Source organism: Amphiura filiformis, chromosome 19, assembly GCF_039555335.1.
Source record: "Amphiura filiformis chromosome 19, Afil_fr2py, whole genome shotgun sequence".
Taxonomy (NCBI): domain Eukaryota; kingdom Metazoa; phylum Echinodermata; class Ophiuroidea; order Amphilepidida; family Amphiuridae; genus Amphiura; species Amphiura filiformis.
The window spans coordinates 45,585,333-45,609,379 of NC_092646.1; the positions used below are offsets into that span (position 1 = coordinate 45,585,333).

A 24,047-nucleotide genomic window follows, 5' to 3' on the forward strand; every position below is an offset into this window, starting at 1 on the left:
CAAACCTTTGTATCTTAAAAAGTACAACTAGCATGGACCTCAAATTGCACATATATCATCCTGGATTGTAGATCTACTTCATAGTAGATCAACTGTAACAAAAGATGTAACTAATTAATTACCTAATTAAATGCTAATTAAGACAGTTTTCCCTATATGTTACTGTGCAAAATGTGCATATTATGCTCCGACATTTCTAAATGGACTATCTCTTGCCCGAGTCACCCTGCTTATTCAAAAGTACACCTATTTTTATGGAAATTTGATGAGGAATTCAATTATGCTATTAGTTTTAGTGCCAGAAATGGAAGAAAAAAGTTTTGATTGATGAATGTCATAAAAAGTGACAAATTATTTTACAATTTTTGACCACCCTGTATGTTTAACGCAAGGGATACCAAACTTTTTCTTCCTAATTTGTTTGAAGGACCCATGCAATGTCTTTCTGAATCCATATTTATTTTGAGCTACATAGCTTTCAGAAAAGGAAAATTTGGGGTTCACCATGACAAGAAAAATGTTAATTTTGTTGTTGTCCCACCCTGTATATTTCTTACCCACCCTGTATTATGACGTTATACTTTGTTGATTTGGCATCCTTGTAATATAAGCTTTCCAGAAATATATACTTATAATGGTCTAAAATGTATTCATTAAAAGTTGTGTTGAGTTGAATCAAAATTGGTGATATTTTACTCATTTTACATCATGTTACACAAAAGATGACCAATTCATGACATGCGACCATAAGTTTAATATCTTGCCATTTGCTGCAACATGATTTAATGGTCCAATTTGTGAAAATTACAGTAATGATTAACATAATATCTATATGAAAATTACTGTAATGATTTGTATATCTATGTACATAGCTGTACATTCTACGGTTATTGAAAAAAATTGTAAATATCAGAAAGAAAGCACAAACATTATTTGACCTCTCTGTTATTTACACAAGACGACTTGTATTGAGGAGAATAAAGCAAGGCACTTTTCATGGGATTTTTAGGAAGAAATTTATACAAAGCCTCTTTTATAGTTTCACACACACATTAACATTTGAATACATAAAAGAGTTGTGCGATATGCTGGGTCAAGTTTTAGAGTCAGATCAGGTACTTCAAGCATTGGATATATATGCGCAATGTTATTTTTATAAACTGTGTTAACATTAAATCTTGCGATCAAAATTGTAATTAAAAATAGCACGCTTCAATGACATCAAACCAACAAAATGTAAGTAAAGGCACTTTATTACATTTGGGCAAGTCAAGCCAATACATTAATTGTTTTTAACGCCTTGTACATGTATACATCAGCGATATAAGTGTACTAAAAAGAATGTTTTGCTTGTCAATACTTGAAATACATCCAATATTTCCTCTAAATGACCTAGTGCAGTGTAGTGCATCATGATTATGATTATATGAAAATACACGCTATGTACACAATGTTTCATCAGATAATAGGGACGGAATATACATGATTTATACAGGTAGATAACATGAGATAAATGAAGAAGTCTGCAAATGACTTCTGAGTGAAGACTTTTTGTGATACTTATGAATATTATTTGGTACCAAAATCACTAGATTTGAATATTTTTTACCCACGTTGAAGACTAATTGGAAGTTCAAGTCAAATTAAAAGTCCAATCAAAATCTCACCGAATTGATGCATTTTGGTTTAATAAACAAAAATTTGGGTAAAGGAGATAAAATTCTGCATCAAATTGGGGAAAATGAGAGGGCTAGTATGTAAACCTTTTAAAAACACATTAAACAGATTTATTGTGTACTATTAGCTAAGACCTTTAGTCTGATAGGAATGTCTACTTCAGCAAATATATACATAATTCAAAAAATATATTAATACCTTCATATTTAAGATTAACCTTATTGTGATGAAGATCCCAGATACAAAAGCCTTTGGATAAGGGTAGTGCTCTGCACCTTCATATTGATTTTTACATCACATACATTTCAGGCATGATTTGTTGTTTTCCCTCGAATGTGCCTCGAAATGGTGATCATGTCCTCAATTTTATATTCAAATGAACACCTTACTGACAAAGAAGCCGTGCTGAAATATATGGTCATTATTTTAGTATGAGATGACTTAATACTGAGTGAGAACAAGTATTAATTAATATAGGTGGGGTCACTCAACTTGCAATACTGACCGCACAATCGTTACCAAAATCAAGGAAAAAGGGGTAATTTTTAGGGCATGTCCGCGGGCAAAATTGTCCGTGAAATTGGAAAAATAGGGGTGTTTTATTGCACAAATGTCTGCGAAAAAAAAAAAGGGGTTCTTATTATTTTCTCCTGATCCCGTGGCCAGATAAAAAAATCACAGGTATAAATTTGGTTTCCTACTTTGTACATTTTGTACTCATCCTGTGATCAATATTGTTCTCGGTTCTGATTTATATGCAAGGGGTACTACTTGAATTCTGTAATACCCTTGTTAATTACTGGAAAAAAAACATTCATAGGCCTAAAAATCCCTTCCTTGAAATGTTGAAATAGGGTCAAAATTGCAAATGTGTCCTCGGAATCTAAAAAATAGGGGTGTTTCAGAGTACCATTTTGTCCTTGTTTTGGAGTAAAAAAGGGGGTAAAATTTCATGATTTGTCCTTGAAATCGACTGCAAAAGGGGGTAATTTGTACTTGTGGTAACGGTCCTATGCGTCCCCCCTGCCAGGGAGTGACCCCACCGGGGGTCCACAACTTATAAGTTCCCCCCTAATACTTTTTTTAATAAGTCCAAAAATATTTTACGTCACAATGGTTAATTGTGTAAGAAAAGAGGCCGTTTTAAAAGTTGCACCTGAGTCCATAGCAGTCAGGTTTTCTTTAACAAACACATGAATAGACCTGGCCTACGGTATTGTTTGAGAGCTGATTCCTATGGACTCAGATGCAACTTTTAACACTGTCTAAAACGGTCTCTTTTTTAACATAATGAACCATTGTGACTGAACGCAATGACGTGTGACGCTATAATTTGGTCCATATGTGTAAAACAAATAAGGCTACCAATACCTTTTTACACGTTTAAATTTCATCAAATATTTTGTGATTTATTTGAAAAAGTATTTAGGGGGAGCTTAAAGTTGTGGAGTGTGGACCCTATAGTATCAAAAAACTTTCAGCTTTCCAAGTAACTAGAGTATTATTTTATACAGTACTAACATTTTGTCTAAAACATTCTCATACCACTTATTAAAAGGGCATTTCGTGATCCACAGCATCATCCCCCCACTTTTCTCCAAAAAGTTGAGATTTTTTATATCACTGGAACCCTCTGGCTACATAATGTATATGTACAAAATATTTCCTGCAGAATAATTCGTTTAGCATAGATATCGTGAAATTTGAATTTCGTAATACACATAATAATGCATAACTCGCAAACGCAAAATCGGAGTTGATATCTACTGAAAAATGTCATAAAAAGAGGATGCTAGGATCACGAAATACTCCTTTAAAATTAGTATTGATTTAAATAGCTATATGTATATCAAAAATTAATACCTCTTTCAAAAAGAATCGCATATTATTTGCATGATATAATCTTGCATAACCTTTGAAAGTTAAAGTATTAAATATTTTAAATACAATAAAAAAGATTTTTTTAAATACAAATGTTTAAATTAGTATTGACTTAAATATCTATGATATCAAAAATGAATTCCTCTTTCAAAAACAGAGTTGTGAATTATTTGCGTGATGTGATACATGATTGTCTCAAATAATTTTGCTAATTTCCCCTCTAATGACAAGTATTAAGAATTTACATTGAAGCTGAACTTGCACAAATAATAGAGTTTACCATTTTCAGTGGAATGCCAAGGATTAAAAGCTATTTTGGGCAACCTAGCTTTGAGGCTGCTAGCCTGTTGCTTGCCCACACTAGCCAACAATTTGCTATAATTATTTGCATTGTTCTAGAGTCAACCCTGGGTACTCCACTGATTTATAAATTTACATTTAATCTTCTTGCCCACTAGAGCTTAACTTCTACATATTCCCTTAAATGAAAGACAAACTATCATGCTTTGTTTAATTTTCTAAACCAAAATGACCAAAAAGTGAACATGCATGACTGTTCCGTGTAAAGCACACTACAGCACTATAAATGAAAACAGAATAGGTCTAGAATTAAATAATAATAAACAATGTACATGTGCATTAAAAACAAACACATTTGTGGGCCATGTAAGCAAGGAATTTTGATCATATTGATCACAGTACATAGTAGGGCACCCCACCCTTTTTAATTTTACCCCACCTGCTTACCAAGACACCCTTTATGATTTGTACTGAAGCCACATACCCACCCATTTGGAGCATCATGAAGCCCTTCAGGTCCCAGGTGCACTCTGAGCTGTATAATGGTACCTTAGAAACTAGCTGATTATCTGAGTGGTATATATCAGCACCCTTTCTAAAGGGTAGCCTGCCCACTATGTTGATTGATGTCTCTAAAAATGGACCAGAATGACAATTCATTATTGCAACAAACAACTTGTTATTCTCTACTATAATTAACCAATAACTCTACTCCTCTCTGAACCTGGGCTCTGAACCCTGTACATAACCATCCTCCAGTAATTGAGTGAACAGAATACACACTAGACGTGTCTAATGAATATGTTATTGACCCATTACACAGATCCGCCATCTTGCTACCAAAACAAGGTTATCCCTGCAACAGAGATGTCACTCTCTTATTGCCAAAAAAACCTTTTAAATTTTTTTCTGGGTTTTCTGAGGAAGAAAAAATCCAGAATATATATATTTTCCTCTTTCCTTAAAAAACACCAGAATTTTGGCTAAAAGCAATAAAGTGGCATCTCTGCTGCAAACATGTGCATAAAAAGTGCATTTTGTTTAAAACGCCATTAGGCTTAAGCGTACACAGTAATTATGGCATGTGTTTGAAAAGCGTGCACACACACACACAACATGCACTATGCAGGTAGAACCTCGTTTTTAGATGACCATGCAAAGGGTCAATTGTGTGACTACACAATTCGATCATCTCACATCACTATCAATAGATTCTCGTAAAAAGGTTCACCTGATTGATTTTCAACATAGTAGACGCGTCTTAATGACAATCAAATGATTCCAACAACATTCCTTTGCAAGAATCAATTAAGACTAATGCCCATATTATACTAGCAATCGCAGCATGCGACATAAAATTGCTGGCAGCGATTGTGTACACATTACACATCAGCGTTTAGTCAACAAAGTTGCCTCAAAGTCAACTGGTTGAGAATGAGATTAGATGTTCTAAGGGTATAGCAACTTCTGATCGATATATCAGCATTCGCTTTTTCCGACCAAGCGACGGAAATAAATTATTAAATAACCTGCTATGCTTAGTATCATATGGACATAATTCTCACACTGTTTGGCAAAATTATAATCCTGTGACAGGATTATAATCTTTAATACTACTCAGCAGGGTCAGAAATTCGGCGAGAATCCATTCTTGCAAAAATTGCAAGAATCTAAATGGATTCTGTAAATAGTTCAATTTATCATACAAAGTTATATGGCGAGAATCCATTAATTCTTGCAAAATTCCACTGGGAGAATCCAAAAGGATTCTCGCACTTGGTTGCGGATTTCTGAACCTGCTCTGGTCCTGAACTCTGGTTCACTACAATGCTAACCTATCTCTTACTCATGATACACACCATACACTTGAGCAACACCAAAGATAGAATTATTACGGAACTCATATGATGATGAGTTGTCATTCTGTGGGTCCCATAGACAGCGACTGCTGATGCGTAGTCCTTGGTCTCTAAGTTCTCCTATGTGTACTAACACTATAATCTTGTACCGATTCAGCTGCAGATCTTTCACTCTAGCTTTTACAACCTATAGATAGACAGATGTAAAAGAAGGAAAATTTGCAAAAATTACATGGAATTGCCACCAATTTCAGCTTATATAATGTTTGTGTTTAACACGAGGGTATCCCAAAATGAGTGCCCATCCATGTGACAGTTTCAAGGCATTTTGAAGTTTGGACCTTTCTGAGACAGACTTTTTTTTTGCCTAATACGACAGTACACTTTTTGCACAAGATTTGGTGAGGCAGGCCGACTGATTTTTTTTATAATATTCATATTTTGACTTCATTCATGATATGGTACATAAATAATTTAACATAAAATAACAAATGAAAGTGATATCAATAGTTTTTATTTTCTGGACAAAAAAAAAACTACACAAGAAAATTGTCTGACACAATATTTTCACAGGCTTTGTCACAAAACCTGTTAACTTGCATTAATTTGATATTATCTTTGTGATTTCACACCCAAACAGTGGCAAACACCCCCCCTCCACACATATATAGACACAGCATGGATAAACCACCAGCAAATACAGACAGCGATACCTACTTTGTGTTCTCGTCCTATCCAAATTACTTGCCTTGTAGCTACATAGTGGCATAGCCAAGACTTTGTCAGACTTTTAAGGGGGGGGGGGGAGGAATTTGACGAAAATGGTAAAAGAATAAGTTAAAAAGGCTTAAAAACTTAATCAGGGACAGGTTTCCTCCTTGGCTATGCCACTGTTGTTTCTGACTGTTAATTCCCTTTTACACAGCATTTTCTAATGTGTGTCCCTGATTGATGGTGTTTACCACAAATCAACTTACATCTGATATTGTCTTTGTCATTTCTCTGCATAGATCAGGCTCGTATCTCTCTTCCGATAAATACCCTTCTAACACATCAGCCAAAATTGATTTGATTGAGTTGACTGGGAACCGCCTAGATGGTTCCAGTTGATATGTTGGCTCCAGTTGCACTTTTGGTCCTTGCCTTGCAGGGTCGGCTGGCTCATCCATAAATGATACTGTGCTCATAGAACTATAAAATTGAGAAACAAAACAGAAAAAGTTAACAATATTTTAGCCAACAAAGTGGAGACTGAGATCAGGTTGCAATGATAGGTATAGCTAGGCCCCGGCAAAAAACGCAATTTTTTGAAGTAAAAAACGAGATCCAAAATTTTGAAAAGCGAGAAAAGCAAGATTTTCCCCGAGAAACGGCACAAAAAGCGAAATGCGAAAAATCAAAAACAAAAACAAAAAAATCCAAAAATTTGCTGCCCTCTATTGTTCAACAATTTTAGATGTAAATAACAAACCTGCCGACGGCCGGCCGATGTCGAAGACAAAAGTGACAATTCAATAAATATAATGATATTTGGCCTAAACTTGAACTCATTTGAAATGAATGTCAGTTTTTATTGTCAGAGTAAAGGATGGCTTTTTCACTCGACCTTGTGCTTGCAATGCTGTTGAATTCTGCACTTTGGCGAAGTTGGAACTGCATTTTAATGGAATTTGGCGAACTTTTATGGCATAAAGCAACATTTTGATAGTAAGTGCACTGCTTGGAAACTTTTTTAAAAAGCGAGATAATTGGTTAATAGCGAGAATCACGGCGTGAAAAGCGAGATTGCGTTTTTTTGCCGGGCCTTAGGTATAGCTCTATTGCAGGGTTCGAAATTTTGGTTGTCCGGTTGCCCGGGACAACTAAAAAAGTCACCGGACAACCAAAATTACTGATTCGGTTGTCCGCCGGACAACCATAAATCTGTAGCCCAAATGGACCTTTGTACATACGGACAACCAAAAACTTAGACGGACAACCAGAAATTGTAACCTGGTTGTCCGTGGGACAACCATTTATTTTTCCTTAATTCGAACACTGCTCTATTGGATCCAGCTGTATTTAACTAAATTAAAAATTATAGTCACTGAAGAAGAGCATGCTGTTGATAAAAAGAAAATTCTGTTGTGGGCACACTGGTACAAAAACAAGAAAATGTTCACACATAAAATTGTATGAATTTGTCCCCTCAGAAATGTCATTTACTTCAGCTGAGGCTTGAACTATCTTCCATTGCCCATTAGTATACAGCCATACAACATTCCTGGTCTAACTGGGAATTGCCCATTAGTCCCAGCTAAGGTCATTAGTCTGAAAAGGGTTTTAAAATTAAACTTAAAAGTTTAATTTTGGTTTTGGGCATTGTAGCTTATGATTAGGTTTAGGGAGAAACATTAGGGCTAAGGTTAGTGTTAGAGATATGTTTAGGCTAGGGTTAGGGCCAGCGTTAGGATTAAAGTCAGGGTTATGTTTAGGGTTAGGTTTAGGGTAAAGATAAGGGCTTAGGTTATGGTTAGGCCAAAAAAATTGTTTGTTTGTCCATGTCCGACCGACCGTGTACCCTGGTCCCGACTGTGTCTTTTTTTTTTCTTTTTTTAAAATTTGTGTTGAATGTGCTAGTAAAACAGTGGTTAATATAAATTTAAAGTGTGTGTGTTTTGACTTATTTACCAGTCTTCAAATTGTCAGTTTCAAGTGCAATATCTTTAAAAAAAATCTGACCTACCAACCCAACTGTTAAAGCCTCTATGGACAAACAAACTTTTTTTTTTTTTTTGGCCTTAGGGCAAGGATTAGGGTTTATAACCAAGTTACTAGGTTTTCAGACTATCGACCTATAACCATCAAATTGACCATCACAATAGACACATCCATCCATTCAAACATCCATACTACTGGTGCACACCGTCATCATCCCTATATCTTTGTGTCAAAAATTGCTGTGATAGTACGGCTTAATCCTCTCGCTTTTTCAATAGCTACGCATGGCGATTTTGTTCGAGATAGGCCAAGCGACTCAGGCTAAGCATAGTACGACTATCATATGAGATACCATCAAGTTCTATTCTACACATTATTACGATTTGCGCATGCTCTAGTATCCCATATGGTGTTGTTCATAACTTAATGTTATTACAAGGAAATTCGATTTGTTTTGAGGTAAAACCAAGGTTTTGTTTTAAATACACTAACTTGAAATTAAATACACTAATTAGCGGCCATCACTGTTTGCTCTGGATACATTTTTACTGCATTTTTAGCGTAACGATTTTTAAATCGAAAGTTAAAATTGTGATATATTTAATTTTGAGAATTACAATTATATAAAGGAACACATTTATGATCCAGGTGCTTGTTTAATAGAAAATTCGATCACACATGTATATCACAATGCATATATGTAAACTTTCTTTATCTATGTCAACAATAGAATATTGATCACCAACGGAGTATGAAGCTTTATGAAAAAAAAAAATTTATAATATAACGTGTTGACACTGTGTGTGTGGTGCTAACCTGGCTGGTACATGTTCTATTTTCCTCCTAGATTCTCTCCTCCCTACCTGACTTTTGCCAGGCTCTGCAACTGAATCTTGAGTGTTGGGAGCAAATGTGACACTAGCTCCATCCGTCACCCCCTTCTTATCTGCTTCACCCTGTGCTCCAACCTTACTCATTACGGTGGTACAATACTTCCAATAAAACACAATATTACGAACTGAGAAATGTATGGCTGCAGTATAGCTCAAATTTTGTTTACTATAGCAGGTGTGAATATGTGTGTATCAACAACGCTGTTGCTAGCTACTGTACACATGTACATTGTACAGTATCTATATTTAACGCTTCTGCGTAGCCATGCGCTTCAATGGAAAAAAGTTCAAGTTTTGAAATATTTTCTCCAAATATCAAGAGCTATCTTAAGAATTACTGAATCAATACTAGGCTTGTTTGTACTCATTTTAATGCATTTTTCATGCTGATTCCAAATATGGTCATGAAAATTTACATTTCTGAAATTTTTGAATTTTGAATTTTTTTTTTAAACTTGTCGTCTGCAGTCAACACCCGCGTGAAGAGAGTTAAAGGTGTGTGTTGTATGGAGGCTTTATTGTTAAAGCCTGGGGCAATATTCTAATGCAATCGAGTTAAATGAGATAATTGTCAAGAAAAAAAAATTGATATTTCTTTTCATTTTCACATCAAGAATAAAAATGCAGAAAACCTTGTACTGAAATTCCACTGACGATTTTGGAGATACTGGTATTTTCAGTATTGTTTTTTAAAAAAAAAAAAAAAAAGCATTATTATTGCCTTGAATGTATCTCACAAAACATGCTTTGTTATAAATGATTTATTCTGCTTCATCTCCTACATAGTTAAGTAAACCAAAAGCTATGATTCATTAGACAAGGCAGAGATGATAAATGAATTTGGCCTTGAACAGTGTGGTTTCGTCACCACATAAAAACAACACCTGTACTCATTTCCTTCTGTCTTTCATATCCTAGCTCTTTTGCCTCACTGCTTTCCCTCACTCCCTCAAATGTCTTTTCTGTCAGCTGGGGTGTCTCTGTGTCTCTCTCTCAGCTTCCACTTTTCATGTTTTCCTAGCTCTTTTGCCTCACTGCTTTCCCTCACTCCCTCAAATGTCTTTTCTGTCAGCTGGGGTGTCTCTGTCTCTCTCTCAGCTTCCACTTTTCATGTTTTCCTAGCTCTTTTGCCTCACTGCTTTCCCTCACTCCCTCAAATGTCTTTTCTGTCAGCTGGGGTGTCTCTGTGTCTCTCTCTCAGCTTCCACTTTTCATGTTTTCCTAGCTCTTTTGCCTCGCCGCTTTCCCTCACTCCCTCAAATGTCTTTTCTGTCAGCTGGGGTGTCTCTGTGTGTGTGTCTCTCTCTCTCAGCTTCCACTTTTCATGTTTTCCTAGCTCTTTTGCCTTACTGCTTTCCCTCACTCCCTCAAATGTCTTTTCTGTCAGCTGGGGTGTCTCTGTCTCTCTCTCAGCTTCCACTTTTCATGTTTTCCTAGCTCTTTTGCCTCACTGCTTTCCCTCACTCCCTCAAATGTCTTTTCTGTCAACTGGGGTGTCTCTGTGTCTCTCTCTCTCTCAGCTTCCACTTTTCATGTTTTCCTAGCTCTTTTGCCTCACTGCTTTCCCTCACTCTCTCAAATGTCTTTTCTGTCAGCTAGGTGTCTCTCTCTCTCCTCAGCTTCCACTTTTCATGTTTTCTTTCGACATAAATTATCTCCATCTCTGTCTTCTAAGTCCGTTTCATTCTATGTCTGTCCATCATGCTGTCAATATCCTTCTTTCAGTCTCTTACCATCTCTCTTTCAGGGACTGCCTTTTGAGGAGAGCGAGAGCAATCACTCTCTACCTGCTCTCCTTAAATCTGATATAGGAGAGTGCTTTTAGCTCTCCTTAGTTGACCATTCTCTCCTTACATTCTATTGTAAATGCTCTAAACATCTCTTCTTGAAGACTCCAGAAGAGCTATTTAATGCTCTCCTGCAAATTCCAAAAGGCAGTCCCTGCTCTTTGCCTCTCCATTTTTCTTCATCATATCAATGTCATTATCTGAATCTGTCTGTATGTGTCTCTTCATCCCTCACTCTTCGTTTCTTCTCAATATCTCATATCAATTAGATCCCTGTCTCTCTATCATTCAGTATCAATAATACCTCTCAGTCTGTCTGTCTGCCTGTTTCTGTCGATCACTCTGTCTTCCTCTCTCAATCACTCTTTGCTTATTCTCCATTTCTCTCACATCAATCATCTCCATCGCTATCTTCTAGTTTTAGTCAATATCTATCTCTCTCTGTCCCTTTGTCTGGCCATCATCGTACCATAAATCAATATTATGGGGAAGCACAGTGACCCAATTTTGTTGGGAAGCATGGTGGCCTAATGATAAGGGTGCAAGCTTCATAATCAAAAGGTTGCGGATTAGAGTCCCACCATGGCTAGTGTGTTGCATCCTTTGGCAAGACAGCTTAATTCTCAATTGCATCACTCCACCCAGGTGTAAAATGGAGAGCTGCTAGGAGTAATCACAATCTAAACCGGCTGAGAGTATCTGTGCATCAGTTGCGAACTTGGTGAAATGGAAATGATTCTGATATATCCTTGGCAGCAGAATAATTGTTGAAGTGTGCTGGTACTTTGGTAACATTTATTTATTAATATCCGTCTGTCACTCTCCATCTTTCACTCTTCCATCTTTTATGTGTCTCTCTGTCTGATTATGTCTGTCTGTCTCACTGTCTGTCTATCTCTCCCCTTTTGCAAAATGCTTCCTCTCAATCTCTGTCTCATATCAACTGCAATGTCTCGCCATCTTTCACTGTCAATTACCGTGATATCAATCTACCTGTGTCTGTCTGTGTCTATATCTGTCTGTCTACCTGTGTCTGACTATATCTGTCTGTCTGTGTCTGTCTACCTGTGTCTGTCTATATCTGTCTGTCTGTGTCTGTCTACCTGTGTCTGTCTATATCTGTCTGTCTCTGTCTGTCTATATCTGTCTACCTGTGTCTGTCTATATCTGTCTGTCTCTGTCTGTCTATATCTGTCTACCTGTGTCTGTCTATATCTATCTGTCTGTGTCTGTCTACCTGTGTTTGTCTATATCTGTCTCACCCAGTCTTCCTCCCTCTAACAATCTCTCTGTTTACTTCTTCTCCATCTCTCTATAAATGTTCTCACAATCAATTATTGTCTCCAGTATCTTTCACTGTCAACTGTCTCTCACTCTCCACCTGCTTCTCCCTAGACCTCCCTCCACCCCCTCTCTTTCCCTTTTCAATCTCCATCCTTCAATGTCAATGTCTGTCTCCATCTCTGTGTCTGTCTCTGTCTCTCTCCCACTGACTGTCCTTCCTCTTGCAATGTATCTAGTCTAGCAAGCAGACAGGATAACTTGAGACTGCCATGGCTCATGATGGCTGTCCCATTCTTCTGATAATTAATTAATTATGCTCTCTTTTAGGCCCATGAAAGTCAATTCCGAGTTTATCGTCCCTTGTTTTTCCCAGGTTGGTGCGGTGACTTTTTCATTTTTCATTATTTTGCTTCCAAGTTATGAATTTATATGTTGTACAAACAAACATATATGTTTCCAATTGCTAAAACTGGTGAAAACACTGATACTTTGAAAATAATGAATTATTTTGGCATTTTTGAAAATTTGACGCGGGTGTTTTTGGTTTCCAAAAAGTGACGCGGACGGGGGACGATAAACTCGGAATCGACTTTCATGCGCCTTTATGGTTATAAATACAAATCCCCAGAACTTGATGTTGGAAACTAAACCTTGTAACATTGCTAGAAAGGCAAATATGTAGCTCTAGTTTTACTTGTAAGGAAATTCGAACATAGAATATCATTGATGATGTCCTACGGGAGGATTTAAATATGTTAGTAAAAAACCTCGGTCTGAAGAAGGATTACATTTCTGGCAAGGAGGGCTGGCTGGCTGAGAAGCATTGTTTCTGGGACTTTAAGGGGTACTACACCCATGTGGTACATTTAGACTATTTTTGCATTTTTCTCAAAAAATAATAACACACTGGTAACAAAAGTTATGTATATTATTGGGGCAAGGAATCCAATTACTACACTGAAATTTCAGTGACTCAAGACAAGCGGTTCAGTATATATGATAGGAAACGAGAATTACATCCCAGCGGTACCTTATTTCTTATCATAAATAACAAACCGCTTGTCTTGAGTCACTGACGCTCCAGTGTAGTAACTGGATTCCTTGCCCCTATTATACACATAACTTTCGTTACCACTGTGTTATTAGTTTTTGAGAAAAATGCAAAAATAGACACAAATTTATCGAGGGGTGTAGTACCCCTTAATATATCAAATTACGGATTTACCTCACTATCAACTCAATTATTTTTGCATGATTTCAAACCACACTGTTATTTTGTCCTTACCCAGCTGTAGGTTTATAGCGCCCTCCACCATATTCACTGCCACTCATCAGAGACGATGCGCTACCGTGTCTCTTGAGTAACCTGGCTGCCTTGTTACGAGCCACATCCATTGGCGGTCTGCTCTCCGTCATCTTGGTATGCCTATGGAAAGCAAACAAACAAGCAATATTTTTTTGAATTTATTACACCCATTTTACAAATTAAATACGGTAAATATATTGTGTTTATTTAACTTAAAAAATGAGGGGTCAACCATTCACTCGGTCGGACATCCGGGAACATTGTCCCCTTCGTCCCCTTTGCACAAGCGCGCCCATAGCAACCAGCTCGAGAAAGGGGAACTGCACATGCGCTGCACATGCGCACACTGGTTTTACAAGGCTATTTCCCCTTTGTGACGTCAGCCCGACCAAGAGAATGTCTGTAGGACAAAAATTAGCAAGTTATAGGCAAATATCTTTTTCCAAATTCTGTGACCATCATCGACTGTGCCTTTTAAATTGAATTGCTGTACAAAAAAGCAAGTAATGCAGCATTTTTCAGCATGGCGATCCATTTTCCACAAAGGCGATTTTATTTGAAAAAATCTTACTTTCACTGTAAAGTAATGATAACTTTTGTATCATGGACCAATTGACAGTTTTTGACTTTCTATGTAAAGTTTCTGGTGTCCCAATTTCAAATTTTTGTACTTTCCTTTGGGGATTACACAGTTAAGCCATTTCTGTGTTCACAAGTTGGGTGTTGAAGGAGCCCTCTACCATGTCTACTATGGCTATACATGTATTTGTATGTCGGCAATGACAGTCATGGACAGTGTCAGACATAGACCGTAAGGTACTAATTTCGAGGAGCATAACAAACACCAAATTGGTGTCGTATGACCTTTGACATGCATTCTTTTGTCGAGAGTTGACATGGTCTTTCAATTTGTGCCGAGTGTCCTTGGCAGACTTGACTATGCTTCAGTGCCCAGTGGCGATCTTTTCCTTTAGACCACCCTCGCTATATAGGGACTAAATTGTTACTTTTGCATCAAGGTTAAACAGTTGCCAAACATTTTGAAGTCAAAGTTTATTGTATTGGAAGGAGGGCAGGGCTTCGATAAATGAGGGAAATTATGGGGTAAAAAACAAGGTTAAAACAACTTTGATACACGACTGTAAATAACCGTCAAAACGAGCGCTCGTGCTACGCGAAAGTTTTGAAGTTTGCATCACCGGTTTTGCATTCAGCTCTTTTACGTCAAAAATTGCGATAAAAACATGGATTTTGGAACAAAATGAAGCTTGTTCGACGAAGTAAAAGGTATGTTTGTATAGCTAAGAACATGTTTAACCTTGATGCGAAAGTTTAATTTGATAAATTCGTAATTTTAACCATATATAGTTCGGGTGGTCTAAAAGAAAAGATCGCCGCTTCAGTGACAGTGGTGAAAGGATTCAATAGATAACCTCTGCCCCACTAATCACCAGCTATTGTCTGACATTGCTCCTCGGAAAATATATTATAACAACTCAGTACTCAACAAAGCCTTTGCATCGGGGCCTGAGATTGGAATTCCAGTTTCCTTTCTCTCGAAGTAAGGGCTAAGAGTAAAATTGTACAATTGTGTTTGGGAGTGGCCTTCTCTCTTTTCTCTTTTTCCTAGCTATTTTCTTCCATTTCTTGCTTTGTTTATCAAAGCTATCTAGGCCAGCATGCATATATTAGCCTACACTGGCTATCCAGGCTTGTGCATAATTTGCATGAGCTTGGAACGGTCCATGGTTTTCCATGGATTAGCATGTGTTCCTCACGGACCAACCTGGGTAAACAAACAAACAAACAAACAAATGATAGTCATATAACGACCAAAAGATAAATGACTGACTTGTTGAGTTCCAAAGTCTAGTACTAGGACAGTGTGGGCATACCTATCTGAGTCTCAGACTCTGAGTCTGAGAGAGAAAACACCTGTCACAGACATTATCTGATCATTGTACCGCAACGCATAACTGCATAATTAATTCGCTCTTAATGACTTAATTATATATTACGCCTACCTGTCTTCTAATTTATATATAATAAATCATAATCAGTCAAAATTACAAGTTCACATTACACTATACGACGTGAACAGGTTAGCACAGCATCGCTCTGGGAGACCATTTATACAATGAGCGTTACCTGATTTTACACCCAAAAGTCACCCAATAACAACAGCTGGCACTGATCGCGTGGCCTGTCTTTCAAGCTCTCTCAGACCTGCTCAGACCTGTACCGGTAGCCCGGGCTATGAGTTTGGTCTGCAGTGGCGGCGCCAGGAAATTTTTTGCGGGGGGCAAAGAATTTCAGGGGAGGGGGAAATCAACAAAGTTTGCGCAAAATTACCGTAAAAAGTGGAAATTTTCGTAATTTTGGGTTTTTTCTGGGGGGGGGGCAAGAGTTCTGACGGGGGGCATTCCCCCATGCCCCCTCGTGGCGCCGCCACTGTTGGTCTGAGACTAGTGTTGGTTTACTATAGTTTCAGGTTTTGTTACTCTTTTCTACCATGAAAGTGCACGTACCTGTGCCCACTCTCTGCATTGCAGTGGCGTAGCTGGGATTTTTTCCAGGGGGGGAAAGCCTGTACGGGGCGGGGGGGGGGGGCAAATCCACCAAACGAAAACGGGGGTAGGTGCGAGTGGTGCGACGCACCCCACCGAAAAGAAAGTGTACTTTCAAAGAAAAGTACACTTTCAAATATAGGCCTCTATCTAAGAAAAAAAAGAAGAAAAAAAAGGTAAATACGTTTAAATTTGGCAATATACAGTGGCCCAAGAGAGAAAATGGTAAACCGGGTTATTACTGAGAAACATTTGCTTTTTTTATTACTGATTTGGTCTTAATTGGCCATAATTCTTGCTAATTACCTGGTTAAAATGCGCGCGAAGCGCGCTAAAAATTTCCAATTTCAGCCCAAAATGAAGGTAAATTTTACGTAAAGGCCAGTGCGCGCGAAGCGCGCAAAATTTAGCAATGTTACCCGGTACCCATCTGGTCTAATCGTAAATCCGGCCCCAAGTTTGAAATAGCTCAATGGTAAATGACTTAATCGGCCAATTTTGTGTCGATACTGAAAATTTCGGTTGGGGCATGCTACAAGAAACATGTCAGCCTTCTTGACCACCTTTTTCGACTTTTCTTTTTGGGTTGACCATTTTATTGTTTTAGTCAATATATAGGCCTATACTGTTCCTATAGATGCTTTTGTGCAATTAGCATTTCAAAAGATTTATATTTCTTTGTCTTCAAGAAGTCATTATAAGTATATTGTCGAGTATATTGATAATAATCGTATGGCCCTATTAGGCCTATGGATTCACTCTTTCTCTTTCCCTTCTCTTCCCCATCTTTTTCCTCTCTCTCCATCCTTTCTCTTTTTCCCCGCACTAGGGGGCGGGGCCCAAATAGACAATTTTGCCAGGCTTATTGACAATAATCGTATGGTATTGCATATCGTATGGATTCCCCATCTCTTTTCCCCTCCTCTCCCTATCTCCCCTCTCTTTTCCCCTTCTCTCCCTCTCTTTTTTCCTCTCTCTCTCCTTTTTCCCTTTTTTTTCCTAGGGGGCGGGGGGCCCAAATAGCGCTAGGGCGCAGGGTCTGAGGGGGCGGGGCCCAAATAGAGAATTTTTGCCGGGGGCAATTTCCCCCCCTGTCCCCGGCAGCTACGCCACTGCTGCATTGCTTCCTATCTCTTTAGTTACAGGCCCGGATTACAGGCCTATTCATCTCAGGTAGTGAGTCATTAAAAATATATATATTTTTCCGACCGATTCCTATCTATTCCACTGGAGGGCACGCAAACAGGTTTTTTTGCCTGATGTGTACACAGGCTAGTAAATCATAGGGGCGGTGGTAAAGATTTTGGACAGGCGAAAACTAAACTAAGTTTTGAACATTTTTGCCCAGAAACGGTTACTTTTTCCACGGTCAATCACACCCAAAATTTACCACTGAATGACCCACATTTTTTGGACCCCCCCCCCTCTTTTTAGTGCAAATTTCTCAAAGTTCTCCTAGTTATTTTTATCTAGTTTTTGGCCCAACAATTTTTTGTAAAAAAGAAGTGGCCAAAAAACGTTTTTTGGGGATTTTGGGCCAAAATTCCAAAATGAGCCCAAATTTGACCCTCAGAGATGAACTTATCAAGTCTATATCTGTCTACTCTTTAGACCAACAATTTCGCAGTTATGAGGCCCAAAGTCAAGTTCCATAATTCCAGGGTTCTGACCAACCAAACTGTGTGTAGGGCCTATACAAAAAACATAATGAGACAAAAATTCTCTGATAGTTTTTCTGCTAAACTTAGTTTGTCTGATATTTGTTTTTCTGATAGGCCTAGACAGCTGTTTTTAGCCGGGGTTTTAAAAGTTACCGGTACGGTAGCTTTTATAATTTATACAGAGTCGCTTTTCTGATTTTTCTTTTTTTTTTTTTGAAAACTTGATGTTGGCATGATTGGGTGATGTTCTGTGCATTATATTTACCCATGGAAATGCTCAACCGATAAAAAAAAAGCACACTAGAAAGACTGAGGACTTGGAGGAAGTCTAGATCGAATCGAGTGCTCAAACATAGGCCTAAAACACCTTTTGGGCGTAATACACCATATCGACATTTCCTAAAAATAGCCTCTTCCGGTTCTAATTGATTGATTGGTGATCTCCTCCCCTTTCTCTTGTTTGCAAATAATTTCATAGTTGATCTGTTCTAAATAGAGAAGTTTCATGAGTATATTGGGTGAGATTATTATTTATATTTTAACTTGCAATATGCGATTTAAAGACGACGCTTTTATTTTACTTTAAACCTATTTTGACAAAAAAGATTGACATCAATGGGGCAGAATAAATAAACACTTTTTCTAGTTAACGCGCTTACTCATTGGACACTCTCCAACACACGTCAATGGCAAGTAAAGCTCGCTTTACCCAATCAGAATTGCCGTTTCATTTTCTACCCCGTCAATTTGACAGGATATGAAAATGGCGACGTCCAGTGTAGTTGTATACGGAGAATAACAGCGTTGAACTTTGCTTAACTTTCACCATGTATTTTCCAATTGGATGGCCAAAACATTTGAGTTCTCCGACAGAAGACGGAGAGTCAATTCAGCAGGTTATTGTTAATCGAGAAAGGAATTTATTTGCTGTTGTAACGACGCAATCTATTCAGATATGGTATTGTAAGGTAAGTCGCGATGTCTGTCATTCATGCATTCACGCCATTCCCATTGTATTTGTAAACGTCATCAGTCAAGTGTCAGCTGTGAGCTGTGTGTGTGTGTGACAGAACGTGTGTCATCAAGTTCATGTTTACATCAACATGACATGGCATATAGCCTGGGCCCTGGCAGGGCTGGGGCAGTATGATGGTTTGACGTTTGAAAATAGTAGAAATGAACATCATCAATCATTCAATTCAACAACATGCAATTGAAAATATAGGTATCCTAGGTGAATTCAAATTTGCCATCAAATTGCATCGTTTTATATATCAAATTAAAGCCCTTGAGTAAACTAAGCCAAAACTGAAAACCTTTTTTCATAGCACTTTCCGTAGCAAAGTTACATCTTGTCAAAGATTGACTTTCATCAAAAAGATTCAGCTAGCAAAATTCCCCAAACGGCATTTCGGGGTGTTTCTAGATTCTTAGTCTCATGGCGATGGCAGCTTTTTTAATGGAACTGCTATCAAAATCCTCTAAAATTCCATGTGCGACTTGATTATCACCATAAAAATCATATATTTGGGTCAAGTGAAGTATAGAAAACATATTTATGTAGGTTTCCTTCACCCACCTATTCTCGAAAAAAAATTCAAATTTCTATGTAAATATGCATTGTGTTGGGGCCCCGGTCTCGGCGAATTCGCTGACTAGTAAATGTGTTAACTAAGGTTTGCCTAGGTTACCTAGAAAATATAATTGTATTTACCATAGAAAAATTATTAAATTCATGTACATCGTGGAACATTCAACTACGCTTGTTACTTCGAGACTAATCATGCTAATACACGAGCGTACAACGCTACTCTACACGTCCATAATGCGAGGTTGTCTGCGATTCTGCGTACAACAGCTTACTACGGCTACGCACATGATGCACAGCCACGCAAAGAGCATGTTCCACGATGTACACAAATTAAATATTTTTTCTATACCATGTTTACATTTAAGTAGTGGTAATTATAGAAAAATTAAATACATTTGTGTACAGTCATTGTCAATGTCATTGTGGTTTGTTTGAAAGTTCTAACTTTAGTATGAACAACTAATAGCTTGTGATACGAAAGTTAGAAGGGGCAACTTGTTTGGCGCATATATCGCATGTACACAGGGAGGGCCCAATGTCATGCATATGAATAAAAACTTCTTCCTCAAGACAATTTTAAATTTATTGTGTCAAAAATATGAGGATATTGTTCTTGACATTATTAGTGACACATGTGCTATAAAACATCAATTCAACATGACTGTATAAAATTGTAAATTCATACGTAGTGGTATAATTTAAATTAGAAGAATTTTTGACTTCAACACTACTTAAAATTTGATCGCTTACCGGGAGCGCTTTCACAGTACCAACTGCGTCCTCAGCCTGATGTTATGGCTCTGATTGTTTATGGCTTGTTGACAACCTTCGATGACGTCACACTAGAAGAAGATGACGTCAAAGGTGTTGTCCTCGTCCCCCTGGTGGTCTTGGGTATGAGTAGGTTGTCCCAAACTGGATCTAAATCCAGTCCAGTGTCTCTGTTCAAGTTGGGTCCTTTTTTCCTGATGTGAATGGCTTCTAGGACCCTTCTGGAAAATTCTTAAGGTTCTTTTTTCAGCACATTTACGTTTTCCCAGTCTATTTGATGGGTGTTTTTGCTCCTGGAAATATGCTCATGTACAGCAGATTTGGAACCGGCAGCCTTTGATTTATGTTCAGATAGCCGTTTTTCCAACTTTCTACCTGTTTCACCAATGTACATAGCATCACAGTCTGAACAGGAGATTTCGTAGACGGTCCCTGACTGTTTTAATTTGTCTACTTTATCTTTCGGTATAAGGTCATTTTGTGTCAATTTTTCTCGAGTGATCGTCAGACATCACACAGTCGCCTGGCACACTGATATAGATCAATGGTCTACCATTGTATAGGTGATCAACAAATGTAGCGCTGGGCTCACATGTTCAAGAAAATACGACATGTACATGTATCGGAACTTCCGGAAGGGTGTCACCATCAGTTTGCAAAAATCCGCTTGTGACTCATAATATGGTCGGAATTTGTACTTCCGAGCCTGTGTTTCCGGTTAAAAGTAAGCAAACACTTCAGCCAAGATACATAAATGTTAGCCAAGCTAAATTGTAGGCAAATTGGACAATCTAAAAAATTGTTTTAATGCGTTTTAAAACTGACGTCGCTATAATGACTGAACATGTTATACTATGCACCTCTATCTTCTATCCACAGTCCACACAGTACGGTAACTATTGTGTCGTTGTGGATAGTACATGTACATATATGTAGATAGATTTCTCGATCAAATTGTGGTACATTCAACTACATTTGTACGCTTGTTACTTCGCGACTAATCATGCTAATATACACCAGCGTACAACGCTACTCTACACATCAATATTAGCAAGGTTATCTGCTTACAAAGAGAGTATGTTCCACGATGTACACAAATTAAGTAATTTTTTTATAGTCAGTGATAGTGAGAAACATCCCACCGTCGCGTCCTTTGTTTATCATCTAAAATCTTATTCAGATTCCCTTTTACAAATTAAGCGTACTGCTAGCCGTCCAGCGCGTATTATTTGCACAAGGTCCAATGCACACGCTTGACGTCGCGCGCGTACATGTATACGCGATGGTTAAGCTGTCAAATGAAATCTGAATAAGACTTTATCTCGCTATGGTGATAACTTATTGTGTACATTTCGCCGTCGCCGATAGCAAGTACCGGCCACACAAATTCAATGGACGGCTCGCGAAAAACTACGAGCAGTGCGCCATGTCATGTTGGCTCCCGATCTCCTAGCATGCTATGCAGATAAACTTACTGGGGACAGCAGTCATTAATTGTCCGGCACGCTTTCTACAGCGTGGGGGTTTGGAATTCCGAAAATCGGTAAAAAGGGTGGGGGTTAAAATTTTGCTGTATAAAGGGTGGGTTTCTAAAAAGCGTGGGAGCAATATATAAAGCGTGTGGGTAAAGTCACCAATTAAAAAAATACATTATAATAAAGTAATTTGATGATCTCTTCAAAAACATTCACATTTTGTTCGCAAATTTCGAATTGAAAATTCCGGAAATTAATTTTCAACTTGTAAACGTCACCCATAGTAAAATTGACGATCCATAAATTTTATGAATGGAAATGATTAGTCGAATCAGTCTCTACACAGCCCCTTAGACCCGCTCGCTCCAGTCTAGAAGTGGAGCGGGTGGAACCACAACGGCTGTGTAGAGACTGATGTATCACGGCTATCGCCATCGATTCAGGATGTCAGCCCACTACCATTCGCCCACATGCATTTTTCGTAAGATGAACGCATGCAGTAATTGTGCCAATAATGTCGCAAATGTTTCAGATGAAGAAGAAAATCATGAGTGTTTGTTAGATGGGAATAAATTCTGCATCAATTTGTAATCTGAAATGGACAAGGATGGTGCAGGTAGTGATGAATCATGAATGAACCCGGAACTTCTTAAGCCCGGCCCGGAAGTGGCTGTAAAATTTGTGCCGATGTTCAATCTTCCATGCTTCCGAATTTGATAATAGTGTTGTAAGCTTTGGTCACAAAAGGGTGTGGTTCGATTTCTGATATAAAGGGTGTCAGGCTAAAAAGCGTGGGGGGAAAATAAAAAGGGTGGGTGTTACGTTCGCTGCCGGCTTATCTTCTTAATAAAACTATGAAATCACACAATTATCACACCATCAAGCTGAGTTTTACAATAATTCTTAGACTTAGAGTCCTTTTATTCCTCTCTCCATCTCCTCTTTCTGAATTCCATAGTTTTACGACATCACTATTGAAGAGGCGTGTTTGTACTTTGCCGTCACATTCAAAAGTGAATTCCAATAATAAAATATATTCGCAATCATGGCGCTTACGCAAATCTGCGGACATAAGCGGCAGCGCCACTGCATACTAGTTTGAGCGCATATTGCAATTAATCGCGCATTGATAACATTACCACATGACAGTGGGGGTTTGACCCCTGACAAACAGTGCTGGTAGTCACAGCACAACCTTTAACTACATGTTTCAGGGCCCGGGTTCAGGGCTTATATACAGTATGTATATTGTCCAACTTAGTGGAAAGGCGTATTCCGTTAAAAAAATGTCAGTATGATAACGCTCATTAACAGTCAATATCTGTGTTGACAAAACTTATGCTGTGGACAACTAGGTACTATAGGTACAGTATAACAAATCAAAACAAAAATTCCCATTCAATTGTACAAAAAAATTGAATTAGTTTCTTATCGTGAAAAACCAAGTACCGGTAGCTGAGGTGTTAACTTGTTCTGAGTAAGACCCAACACTTGTGCTATGCACCAATTTGGTCACTTCTCACTCACTGTTCAAAATGTGACAGGTACCACCAATTACAGTCAGGGTTGTAGCTACATTGTAGGGTCGTGCGTTATGAATTGGGGGCCAAACGTGTTACATGCTCAAAATTAGAAAAATAATCACGCTTTCACACAAAAATGATTGTAATTCATCTTGTGTTTGTCAGAAACCTACAATTTTAAATTTCATTATCATCATAAAGCTGAAAGTGTAAGGGATACAATTTTGCAACTTTTAAGTTGAAATGCTGGGTGCCTAGCTTACATGCTTTTAAAAGTAGAAGCCAAAAGGTGGTACATCACTGATGATTTAAATTCACTTCATTTTGAAAAGCTTACTATCAACGGATGTCGTTAAAATTTTGGATATGTGTTGCTAACACATTAGGGAAATAAGTTGATATAGATGTAAAATGGGAATAAATGGTTCCTGATTTCTTTTATGACTTCATGAACTTGGTGCTCCACAACTATCAAAAAAGGAACTGGTTAAAATGCTTCTATTTTCAATGTTGAGCTATATTTTGTATTTTTAACTTGCGACATTATTTCACTGAAACTTAATTAAGCTACAGGTAACAGGTTACCACAACCATACTACAGCAATGTTGAAAAAATTGCCTATACCACCATATTGGGTAGTTTTTCGTAAGCTTAACTTTTATGATTTTGGTAACTATTTTATATTTATTTGTGAAATCCATCTCAACTAGGCATTCTAAATTGTACTCACCATTTACATCCCAAGGTATATTAGTATATGGTCGAATCCAA

The 24,047-nt window shown here is 37.9% G+C and overlaps 2 protein-coding genes across 2 annotated transcripts in view; one reads left to right on the forward strand and one right to left on the reverse strand.

Annotated features, from left to right (window-relative positions):
- Positions 1-3,432: 3,432 nt before the first annotated feature.
- On the reverse strand, positions 3,433-15,806 carry LOC140141368 (dynein light chain Tctex-type 5-B-like). Its single transcript, XM_072163206.1, has 4 exons — positions 15,712-15,806; positions 13,667-13,807; positions 6,695-6,908; positions 3,433-5,904 (listed from the first exon to the last, which is right to left on the reverse strand). The coding sequence occupies exons 2-4, from the start codon at positions 13,795-13,797 to the stop codon at positions 5,701-5,703; spliced, it is 549 nt and encodes a 182-aa protein (XP_072019307.1). The 5' UTR covers positions 13,798-13,807; positions 15,712-15,806; the 3' UTR covers positions 3,433-5,700.
- Positions 15,807-18,644: 2,838 nt separating this feature from the next.
- LOC140141375 (guanine nucleotide exchange factor subunit RIC1-like) overlaps positions 18,645-24,047 on the forward strand; it is a 129,781-nt gene continuing 124,378 nt past the window's right edge. Inside the window, exon 1 of the mRNA XM_072163223.1 lies at positions 18,645-18,883. Within this exon, the coding sequence (XP_072019324.1) occupies positions 18,743-18,883 (141 nt within the window). The 5' untranslated portion in view covers positions 18,645-18,742. The remainder of the gene's footprint in view (positions 18,884-24,047) is intronic.